At 36.0% G+C, this 12,480-nt stretch overlaps 1 protein-coding gene across 8 annotated transcripts in view; it reads right to left on the bottom strand.

Annotated features, from left to right (window-relative positions):
- Window positions 1-12,480, bottom strand: part of LOC110106909 (ubiquitin carboxyl-terminal hydrolase 22) — an 83,167-nt gene that overhangs the window by 32,402 nt on the left and 38,285 nt on the right. For 3 of the 8 annotated variants that reach the window (XM_028699863.1, XM_020836992.2, XM_020836993.2), the window contains exon 3: window positions 650-808. The exons of 3 other annotated variants lie outside the window; for them this stretch is intronic. In XM_028699863.1, the coding sequence (XP_028555696.1) occupies window positions 696-808 (113 nt within the window). In that variant the 3' untranslated portion in view covers window positions 650-695. The remainder of the gene's footprint in view (window positions 1-649; window positions 809-12,480) is intronic. 2 more of the 8 variants (XM_028699864.1, XM_028699865.1) reach the window with 1 other exon arrangement.

Here is a 12,480-nt window from a genome sequence, read left to right as displayed (position 1 = left end):
TGTTTTTTCACACACCCTCAGAAATATAGACATTCAACTATTCTTCTGGAAAACTTTCTTTAATGGACACGGATAACAAGATTATAAAATCTCTGACAAGTCCATCTCTTGATTTTATGCTTCCATGCCGCAAATTCTACACTTCTCCTATTTCACCAATATACAATGTCTACTGTATCGATTACTATCATTCAATCCCCGCGGGACAACAACGATTCAAGATCAGCGGTCAAGCACTAACAAAGGACTACATAAACCTTAGTCATAAAACTTCTGGAAGTCCTCATCATAGTTCAAACTTTAAAAGGGTCAAACTAGGAATTCAACCTTCAAGGAGTCATGCGGGAGCTTAAAACATAATGTTTGAAAGGTTCACTACAGTATAGCTTTACAAAACCTAAGAAAGCTTCAGATATGAATGTGAAACATGGCTATGGTAAAATTAATAGGAATAATAATTTTAAAAAATTATGATAATCGATAAATTTATAAGAGAAATCAAAATTTAGCAGGCAATGAATCAAAGTAAAATAAATAAAAAGTGTGCAATGGTAAAACAAAAACAGCGTTAAAATATTTTATTCTTCAATTCTAGAGAGCCAGAATGCTATTTTCAAATTTAAGATGCAGGGACGCTTGTTGAGTTTACCACTGAGCGATGTGGCTCCACCGGTAAGTCAGTTCACCCATACACTTCATGACTTTAATTTGTACAGAACATCGACCACTGCATTCCCAAACACCAGGAGCATATGAATCTTGTAAAGAATAATTGGAATGTGAACCTTGCAGGAAGTTTTATGCCATCCTAAGTTTCAAACATTACATTCTTAAAGTCACTCATAAAATATAAGCAAAAGGTTCAAAAACCTGTACAACTAATTAACCTATGTGCTCATAGTTGAATAGAAATTAGGAGTCTATTTGGGATCACTTTTTTTATGTTTTGTTTATATTTTATTTATTTTATGTTTTGACATGAAATAATACATAGTTGATATCTAAAATATATTATTTTTTATTTTTATTGAATATCAAACAAATTGATTTCTGTAATGATGGTAATGGTTGACGGTAGCATCCAACAGCAGCCAATGGTTATAATTATTTTAAAAAGGCTTAAAACACAAAAAAGGGTTTTGAGTATTTTTAAAAATCTTGATTTATTAAATCTTGATTTATTTTAAAAAATAATAAATAAATAATTTAAGAAAATACACTAAACATTTAAAAAAAAATGATCCAAACCAAGCCCTAAGTCTAAAAAATAAAGTTCTATCAACAAAAGGCAGTAAAGGCTTTAAACATGTTTATCCTTTAACCCAATAAATATCCTAAAGAGGATTGCCTCGCATATAGCTAGCATACTTGCACAGGTAGAAAAAAGAGGGGCCAACTGATTAGACATGAACTTGAGAAACGGCTTTTTTTTTTTACCAAAAGAAGATGCCCTTTTTTTTCTTGCAAAATTTTCCACGATTACTTGAGTGGTTACAATTTTTTCCAAAGTAGAAGCATATTCAGGTAACAAAACACATCTGATAACGAGGAAGTCCTTATTACACAAAACATAATCAAAGAAATTGATTATTGCAATGATATTTCTGACTAAATTGCAAATATAAGGAACAAGGAAAAAATATATATAAGTGCCAAAAGATCATAATAACAGCATGGTCTCTTAAGAAAAGATGACGCTACGGCACGAACCCTGCTTTCGCAATCTTAAGATCCCATTTTCCCCTGAGTAGATTGGAATTTAAATTACCAGATTTCCCTCGATGATCGACATTAGGGCTTATTTAGTTCTGAGGTTCCACTTCCAATGAGCGCAAACCCTCATAGTTAATTATCCCTCTTAACGCGTAGAAGATAACTCTCGATTAAGGATGAACCAATGTTTAGACATGCAATAGTTTTCAATTTTAGTTGTGAGGGATGAAGGTAAACCCGATCAAGATCTCATGGTTCTGTCATCTCGAAAATACCACAGGTTTCATTCTACCAATACTAACAATTGTTGATCGTAGTGTCCAGAGAATCAAATTAGCAGTTATGGAATTCCTCCTCTCAAGGATCCTGAGTAAACTAGAGTGAATATGTGTGGATTTTAATTTTATTATGGTTTGAGGTTTACATATGTTAGAATATCAAGTATTTCATTTAGTTTGGATTTATGACTTCATTTAGAAGTTACCCAGCTGTTTGATTTAGATTTGAGGACAGGGCTTACGGGTTTTATTAAAAATAGCCCATGTAGTGAATCTTATGGCTTCCCTTGGAAGTAGACCGTGAGTTTAACTGAGAGTTCAAGAATCCCTTAGAAATCTCTCAAATAGAAGACCATACAACTTCATTTGGACTATGCCTAACTATTTTGGCAGGTCTTATGGATTCTTCTTTTAAAAGTTTTTTGTAGGGTCTAACAGGTTGGGTCTTATTGTTTTTATTGAAAGTAGTCCATATAGCAAGTCTTATGGCCTCTATTAGAGATTGCCAAGGTTATCAGAGATGTGTTATTTATTCTTGAAAAGTTTTTCCTAACACCTTAATTAAAGTGAGACTTATGACCTCTATTAGAGGCGGCACGTTATTTGAGTTAGGATGATTTAGTTTAGCTAGGCGTTAGTGACAGACATGTAATTTTGCATTTAAATGGGTCTTACTGCTTCTATTATAAGTAGCTCGTATGCTTCAATTAGAAGCTTCCCCTAGTTTGTTTAGAATGGGGTTGATTACTCCGAAGGATTTGTTGCTCCCCTTGGGCGAGTTCATAACTTCCTTTAGGAGGTTGTTTGCATTAATTTAACTGGGATTGACCCTGCTTTAGCCAGTAGCTACCTATTAGGCTAGCTTTAGAGTAGTTACACAACCTACCACCTAACACCAGTTCTATCTACCTTAGCTTTCAATAGTTTACTGTGGTTTTGCTTCTAGTAGTTCTCATTAGCTTTCCTACTTTAGTGCCTTGTCTTTTTGCATTAGTATAGTCGTTTTAGCTTCAGTACATTGTTTTCCAGCACTTTGTTTCGTCTATAGTTCTAATTTTCTTTCAGCACTAGTTTTGCCTGTAGTAATAGCTTCAACTACTTATTTGTTCAGTGCCTATTTTTTGTTTGTTTATTTTAGTACCAATTTTGTTCTTTTCAGAACTAGTTTTGTTTACCCTGCACAGACTTTCGCTTATTTACAGGTATTTGTGACTAGTGGTTGTAGGAGCTGGAGCTCGCAGCAGTTGGGTTTACTAGGAATTGGAGCTTGCTAGGAGCTGGAGCTTGCTAGAAGTTGGAGTGTTTAGGTTAGAATTTTTAGAGCTTATTATTATTATTATTATTATTATTATTATTATTATATGCATAATCTTTCTCTTCCCCACATAAACTCACAATTCAAGAAAGTTAGAGTTGTACCTTGGGTTCTGGATACAGAGAAGTGGGATATGTGTCTCGTGCGGCTTAGAAGTGGATTGGAGTGATAGCGAGGTACCGCACGTGAGGTACGATCAGACTCGGACTTAGGTACGGTAGGTAAATAACATGTTCTACCCTTATTCTTTCTTCTTTCATGCTTTAATTTCATTTTATTTTCAACAAATTATCTTTCAATGAATTTATTGTACATTTTTGTGCAATGAATTCATTCTGATATTTTTTAATACTCTGAATTACCCTATTTCCCTTTTTTTCTTAGACTATGGTGTTCTATTGGATCAAGCCTCACTACTTGATGGCACTGGAGAGATTATTCTATGCAGCGTCCAAACACGTCCTTAGTCCAATCCGGACGCGCCACGTCACGTCCGGATTGGCCTCCAGACGCGTCCAAACACCACCTAATATTCTTTCCTAACACTGAGCCTTCATAGGATTTATATTTGGGAGAAAATCGACACATATGAATTTTCCATTATTGCTTCTATTCATGAGTGTCTATCATGGCATCAGAAGATGTTGATGGATAGAGATATATGCTGGGTTGTTAATTCGTTCGCCACGATTTTTTATTTTCGATTCAAAGCTTCTAATAGGACATAATCCTGCAGATTGGGTGATTAGCCTCAAACTGCATCATAGTGAAGACAATTCCTCAGATCGAATCATCGATGGATTGAGCTATGGAGATCAAGACTTACTGCTTCCTGTAGTGGACTATCTAATTTTTGAATTATAGCCTGTCACACAATGAGATTGAAGAATAACAATCTGGCTCTCTATTTAGCAGCCCTCTTCGGATGCTAAGATGTTACATTTCTAGGGCCCGATATATTCTCAAAGAATAACAGGATGTGCTTAAGCAAGCAGGGGCTTATAGAATCATTTATGTATCATTGTTTGATTACAATTGGTTATCATATTCTTGGCTTCAGGGTATAGCTGAACATTGGGACAATGTTACGAACACATGCTGGATTGAGCAAAACAAGACGGCGATCACACTTTGGGATTTACCGTTCATTTCTGGCCTACGCAATTTGGGCATTCCTTTTGAGGAGTGCGCTCCTCTAGATTATTGTTTATTGAGCCATCAATCAGTTGGTCCTTAACAATCTCAGCTGAAAATAGGTCGTTAAATTGCAACCCTGTATCAAATAGGTTATGTGGCTGGGTAGAGTACATAATATATGCCTCTTGAACTAGTAAACTCTCAATCCAGTCATCCATAGGAATAGCAACTCGATGGTGGCGAATCCTTTGTCTTTGAAGATGAAAATAATAGGCTAAACTCTAACGAAGTCCATCCGAATACACAAACTCCCCTCGACTTGAATGACCAGCTGGTTGACAGCTGAATAGGTCATAGTCTGGAGGAACACACTCCTCGAAAGGAATGCTCCCCAAATGGGCAAGCCAAAAATCAACAACATATCCTAAAGTGTGATCATCATATTATTCAGCCCAATCTAGCAAGTGTTCATGACACTGCCTCCGTGTTCAGCTAGCCACTGAAGCCAAGAATATGATTGCCAACTACAATCAAACTCATTGCGTGATAGACTGTAACTCAAAAGTGCATAAATGTCCCTATAAACTCTTGCTTGCCTGAGTACTTTTCGATGTGCTTTGAGAATATATTAGGCCTACGAAATGTAACATCTCAACATCCGAAGAGAGCTACCGAATATAGAGTCATATTGTTGCTCTTCAAACTCATTACATGACAAATTGTAACTCAAAAGTCTGATGGTACCAGCGCGCTCTACAAAGTTTGTTACAGGTTGCAGTACGTCCTAATCTCCATAACTCAATCCATCGACGATCTAGTTAAAAGAACTATCATCACTATGACGCAGTCTGAGGCTAATCACCCAATCTACAGGATCATGTCATATTGGAAGCTCTGACTCGAAAGAAGACAGTCAAGGAGAACGAATAAAATTGACATATATATCTCTATACATCAACATCTCTTGATGTCATGATAGACGATCACGAATAGAAGCAAAAAGAGAAGAATCATAAGTGTCGATTTCCTCCCAAATATAATCCTCTGAAGGCTCAGTGCCAGCAATGACTGAGGCCTAACCCAATAAAACCACATGGCCTAAGAAAAGAAGAGAAATCAGGTAAACCAAAATACTCAAAAATATCGCAACGAATTCATTGCACAAAAATACACAATAAATTTATTGGGAAACAATTTGTTAAAATTAAAATAAAATAAAATGAAATGAAAAAAGAAGAAAAGAGGATAGAAGAAGGAAAGACTATCATTCACACGTTTCCACGTCATCTTCACGGAATTGAAACAACTGTTGTTTAGTTCATATAAAATGACGTAGAAACAAAAAAAAACTTGTGTTCATTCACGATTGATTTTTTATTAAAATCCCGACGATCTTGTGCAAACCCCAAGGCCTTCGTTCATTAATTTTGCCTCACACAAACAGCCCAGCCGTTCGCCTATTGTAGACGTGCAAAGCTCACATGCTAGTGACCTCCCTCTACAAGCCTGAAGCCACACCATCCAACCACTCCTCCCTCTGCGAGCCCTCCTCCAGGCGTAAACAACCCAAACTGATCCCTCCAGATCTATACGAACCCGAGCTCCACCTCAGGAAAGCACACATCTCCCTCTTAACCTGACCCGACCTATCTCTTGATCATGCGAGCACACGTCTCCCTCTTAACATGACCCAGCTTGTCTCTCGAACTAGGCCAACATTGACTCCCACTCCACCAGCCCTCTACAAAACTCCCATAGACTCATGAGTTCGGCCACCTCTAGTCAAGTCTAATTCCTGTTCGCCTTCAGCGACCAAGCACAAACCTCCCGTGTCTAAGCCTGAGTCTGGTCGTGCCTCACGCATGGTACCCCACGATTGCTCCACTCCACTTCCGAACTGCACAACATCCAGATCCCGCTTCTGTGTCTGGAACCCAAGCCACACCTCTTTCTTTCTTAAAATTATGAGTGTGAGTGGGGAATGGGAAGATTATGTGTATAATTTTAATTAAAAAATATTAAACTTATGCTAACATAGCAAAATAGGTGCAGAACAAACAACAGAGCTAAAACAGAAAGTAAACCTACTGCTAAAGTACAAAAAAAGCCATAAGTACTATTACGAACAAAAGACAACAAGTACACTACTAAAGCTAGAGTAGAAAATAACTGTTGGCTAGTATGTGTCAAATCAACAATGACTACAGGCTAGTATTGAAACAAATCTAGCAAAATAAGACACTGACGCTGGTGTAAAAACAGTGAAGTGTGTAAAGCTATGTCCTCGCAAACCTAAACCTATAGGCCACTTCTAATAGAAGTAATGAATCCTACAAGCAACAATTTCACTAAACAAATCTAGTATGTGAAGTGATGAGCATCTGAGGTTAATCCGACAACTTCTAAGAGAGGACGTAAGTCCAATTTTAACTAACACGCTAAGGAAATCCCTAGGTAAAAAAATGACCTAACCCCTAATCCCTGACAAGACCTGGGCCACTTTTAATGAAATTCATAAGTCCCACCTCAATTAGGGTGTTGGGGAAAACTTTCCCAAGACAAACAATGCATCCCTAATAACCTGGGTCACCTTTAATAGAGGCCGTAAGACCCGTCACACGGGTTACTTCTAGGCAAATTCATAAAGACCCCACTCGCACCCAAAACCTTTGGGCTATTTCCGAAGTGAAGCAATAAGACCGCTTTTAACTCATACACGGATCACCTCTAATAGAGGCAGTAAGACTTACTATACGAGCTACATCCAAGCAAAGCAATAAGACCCGCTATGCTAGCTACTTTCAATGAAAGTTGTAAGCCCCGTCCCCAAATCCAAACATACGGGAGACTCCTAATTTGAGCCATAAGCACCAAACTAAACAAATTAATGGACAATCTAATAGACATGATCCCCAAACCAAAACAAATATAAAACCCACATCTATCCACTTCAATCTACTTGGGATTCCTGAGATGAGGCAATCATGACTGCTAATCAAATTTCCCAAACACTATAATTAACGGTGGTTAGTATTAGTAAACTGAAACCTACGGTATAACCAGAATAACGAAACTATGTGATTTTTATCGGGTTTACCTTCATTCCTCCTAAAAACTAAAATTAAAACACTTACACACTTCTACACTTCTTGCACAATTAAATGTAATTTCATCCTTAATCAAGAGTGTTTTTCTATGTGTTAGAAGGGGTAATTAACTATGAGGGGTTGAGTTTATAGGAAGTAGAACCTCAAAACTAAATAAAATCCGATGTCGATTATTAGAGGAAATATGGTTAAATTAAAATTTTAAACTACCTCAGAAAAAAGGGACATATAAGCTTGCAAAAACAAAGTTCGTGCCCTAGCGCCATCTTTTCTTGAGGGTGAACAGTTTAATATGAACTGTATTATTAATGTCTATATTTCAAGCCCGAGCAACCCACTAAGCCAAAGTGATGTCTTCACTGGATTCTTCCTGAACATGACAAAATGATAGTAAGATAAAAACACTTCGTTCATACATGGAATCAAAATCAACTTATGAATCAGCTCCACCCAACTCTAACAAATTGCCCAGATTATGAACTTTACATTGATAGAATTTGACAAAGGCCTAAGTAACCGAAAATAATAACAGACAACAAAGTTGAGCCTCCATGTAAAACCCGCAAAAATGTCGTTTTAGACTTCACACGCTTTTCGATGCGTCACAACGAGTTTTAAGTGAATTTTTTAAAGTTGTCGGAATTCGACGCAATAAATTTTATAAAATAGTAAAATAGAACGAAAAATTCTGAACAAAATGATGTATAGAACCCATATTGGATTTTAAGTATTTTGGGAGTTAAAATTTCTGGAAAACTCTTAATGACGACTTTGCCCTTGGTATCATTTGAATAGAGGATTTAAGTGAGGGCATATAGGTAATTATGCATTTATGAAAGCTTTTCCACTCTTATTAGGGGATCGAATGTTTCGGTCCCCATTCATTCCTTGTGACCGAATCGAGCGGAGAAGGAGAAGGGGGCGCGGGTAGGAGGCGAATCCGACGAGTCTTGGAGCGGTTTCCGTTGGCCATTCGTAGAGGAAATCGTAGGGAAATCTAAGGTAAGTGTTTTGCTTGGATTTTCTCTTCTTTTCCATGCGTTTTCTCTAAGGAATGAGAGTTAGGGTTTTTAGAAAACTCAATATTTCTTTGAGATAAGTTTAGGGAAGGGTAATGTGATGTTTTTAAACCCTAATGTGAGTTGTTTTCATGAAAATGTGGATTTTGAAATTTAGGGTTTTATCCTATTTTGATTTTCTATCAAAATACCTTTGTAGGAAAGTTTCTTTTTAAGGTTAGGAAGCCTTTTTGTGAAGACAGATTCTTTTTAGGAGATATTTTTCCATGCCCTAATAGTTAGGGTTTTCCAAAAAATCATGAAAAACTCTATGAGTGTGTTGTTTCCTTTTCAATTTAGGGAGATTTTTAAAGCAAGAATTTTAGCTTTAGAATAAATTATTGTTTTCTAAATTTTTAATTAGAAAACCCAATGAATTGTTGTATGGTAACTTGAGTTTAAGGGGAAAGAGGATGGTTGTATCTTTGAGGTGAGCAAAGAATTGATTTAGGTTTTCCAAAAGTTAGAGTTAGGATGAAATCCTAATTCTAGTGAAAATAAAATGAAATTGACATGGTTTGAGTGAGGTGTTTTATAGAAAATCAAAACTTGGTGTATGAACTAGTTACATGCTTATAACCTAGGGCTTTTTTTAAAGGTTTGAGAGGGAGGAAACTTATGTTTACACCTTATGTTCGTCACTTGTAGATTTTGATTGCGTAAGAGGAAAGGGGCGTAAGGACTTTTGAAGGATCGCATTGTGGTGCACAAGTTGAGGTAGGTGAAATGGACATTCTTGTAAATTTAGAAAAATTCTTATTTCAAGCAAATACATAGAAATGACATTTCTCCTTTTTATGATCTTTATGGTATTATATTGACTAGTATGTTTCCTTATGAGCTTATGATCTCTTGATGTAAATGTGAAAGTTATTTTTATGAAATTTTAGAACTCATGAATGAATCTCATGCTTTTTTCTTTACATGTACTACACATGCATTCTATTTACATGCAAATAAACTCATGAGCATAGCAAACACGTATACCCTTATGAAAACATACATTTAATTAGTTCATGAATAGTTTACATAAGTATCTCTTATGAATATGTAAGTATTAAGTGTATGTGCATGTTGACGCGGAAGTATTAAATGGTAAAAGAGCTCTTTTGAGCAATGGTAAAGGAGGCTCTTATGAGCCAAATGGTTCTTTTGAACCAATGATAAAGGAATAGCCAATTTTACGTACCTGATCAGTACAAATGATACTTCCGAGACGGGTGTTATATATATATGTATATTAAGATATTATGAACATTTCATATTTATGTTATATGTATTTAAAACTATCATTTGAGGCATGAATCTTTTGAAAGAAAGAATGGAAAGGTTATGAAAGGAATAAAAACTTGAATGTTGAAGTAAAGACATGCATCACCTTAGACAAAATGTTGTCATATGTTGATTATTCTTTTGCTAAGTTATCAAAGCATGTTATAGTTTTCTTTCCTTGACTCTAAATTTATTTGAATATTATTTGCACCTATTGAGTTGTTGACTCACCCATGTTGTGGGACACTTTTCAGGAGGATCTGGTAAATGATAGATAGTGGATAGACCTCCTCTCACGTACCGTCGTAGGGAGATGACGGGCGGCAGGTTCCTTTTTGAGTTTTTGATGTTTTGGTATAGATGGTTGTATATGATAACCTTGATAGCTAGTTCTATTTTGAACACTTCCTTTAGTAATTGAATCTCCATGTTTAAGTTAAGTTTGGTTTATGAATGAAATGAAAAATATTGTACTTGGAATTTTTTAGTGGCTCTTTCATCAAGAATTGAGAATGTTTTGTATATGTTTGGAGACATGTAAATAGAAAAATGTGAAGTTTTTATTAATTCCTCCTGTCCGATTTTCGTTCCAGCCTCACACTTGCGAGCTAACCGAGTCAGGTCATGACACTCCAACCAATCGGTTAACCACCATATTGGACAATTGAGCAGAAGCAAACCGACAATGATAACAGGTATCCCCTTTCACGCCACTCACAACATCGTTGACTTCCAAAGAAGAAACTGCTGAGTGAAGCATGAGCAGAGACGAGTTGAAGAATGGATGGGGGGCTTACCTCACAACACTTTTAAGAGGATATGAAATGAGATCAAGATGCAGAGGAAGTAATACAAGCAACTCCACTATGATCAACCACAGCCTCTAAAGTGTTCTAAGGTGATGAATTATGCTTATCTTGGCCAACAAGAGCATCATTATCCTGACCAAAAAAATAATTTAAGGTATAACGGTAAGCATTGCTTTTATGACAATTCAAGTTTAGAAGGATAGAAGTGATGTCCAGAGGATTTCCACCCCAGTAGTGACATTTACAGTCAGCAAGTGACCCTACACATCACTAGAAGGATTCTGGTGAAGAACATTGGCATCATAATAACCCCCACCCTCCACCCCCCATTCCTTCCCCCCAATGAATCCAGATACAAGAGTGTTAAGAGCCAATTCTTTAAAGAAAGAAAAAATCATAAAGCTATCTTTTGACTATAAAGACTTCCAAGTGAAAAGAAACCATTAACATCACTCAACACTATCAAAACTACATAGGAACTTCATTTAAGTTTTTTTTTTTTTTTTTTAACATTGTTTGGGCATCAAGCTTTAAAGTATACAATGTGCATACCATGATTTTAAAATAAAATACCCAATGTTTTTTTTTTGTTCTGAAAGGATTTTATTCTACATATTAAGTTTTTTAATTTCAAATATTTCATTATACTAACGGCATTAATGATAAATAAAATAAGTAATATTGTATTGTACTATCTATGCTGTTCTTTCGGATTAATTTTAAATGTGGTTGATCAAAAACCAAATGATCTTATAGTTTGATACAAATTGGTCCTTCCTATTAGGTTCAATCATGGTGATAAACAATAATGGTTTTTTCCCCACTTTGTGAAGCCAATTCTCTTTATGTGAGTGTGTACAGTCCATATATTTAGATGTAAAAAAATTTTAAAACTATCATAATTTTGTCTTCTCACATAAAATTCCACCTTCCCACAAAGTACACAATCATGGCCGTTTAAGAGCTAATATGCCAAATTTACTCATGGTAATGAAAAATGAAATTAAAATGAAAGAAATCCTAAATTGTAGGCAAAACCTGCTCAACACTCCCTAACTGATCTTGATAGGAAGTGAATACAATTTCCTCCAAATCAGTGAAAGATAATAAGAAATTATAAAGAAGATCACACCAAAATTATTTTTATTGCAAGATGGATGAAAGAAAATAGCAAGATATAGTTGGATCTTCAAATGAAGAAGAAGATCCGGCTCTCTCAAATCCCTAGCCACCGACTAGAAACCAACCAACCTAATAGTAAACTAACTTCAGTTAATTCTGAAATCATCCTATTATTAGCCCTAAATAGGCTCCCCTAATTCCCTCCCAAATCAGTCCCCTTTCCCTAAATAATTCCCTCTCATATTTGAATTCAAATAATATCTCTTGACCTAAAATAATTTCCTCCCAATTAAAATTAAAACTTTCCTAAATAATTCCCATTTGATTAAGGACCTTCCTAAACATCTCCCTCTTGATTAGGAAACTTCTTAATTTTCTCCCAATGAAATCGGCCAGTCAATCAATACTCCCCTCCCAAAACACCACCTTGTCCTCAAGGTGGAACGAAGGAAACTGCTGTTGAAATACTTAACTAATAGCAACGGACTGAAAAATGGACTTACACTGGGTCAAACGATCCCTGCCTTATACATTTCCCTGATCAATCTCTCGATCTCATCCTTCTGGATTTCGGGATAACGATGCGAACGAACATTGATATATGAGACTACTTCCTTCAAGATGATAGCATGCTCGTATTCCTACGGAGGAGGCAACCCCTTAATTAGC

Source organism: Dendrobium catenatum, unplaced genomic scaffold (assembly GCF_001605985.2).
Source record: "Dendrobium catenatum unplaced genomic scaffold, ASM160598v2 fragScaff_scaffold_1400, whole genome shotgun sequence".
Taxonomy (NCBI): Eukaryota; Viridiplantae; Streptophyta; class Magnoliopsida; order Asparagales; family Orchidaceae; genus Dendrobium; species Dendrobium catenatum.
This window is presented reverse-complemented; position numbering and strand designations above follow the sequence as displayed.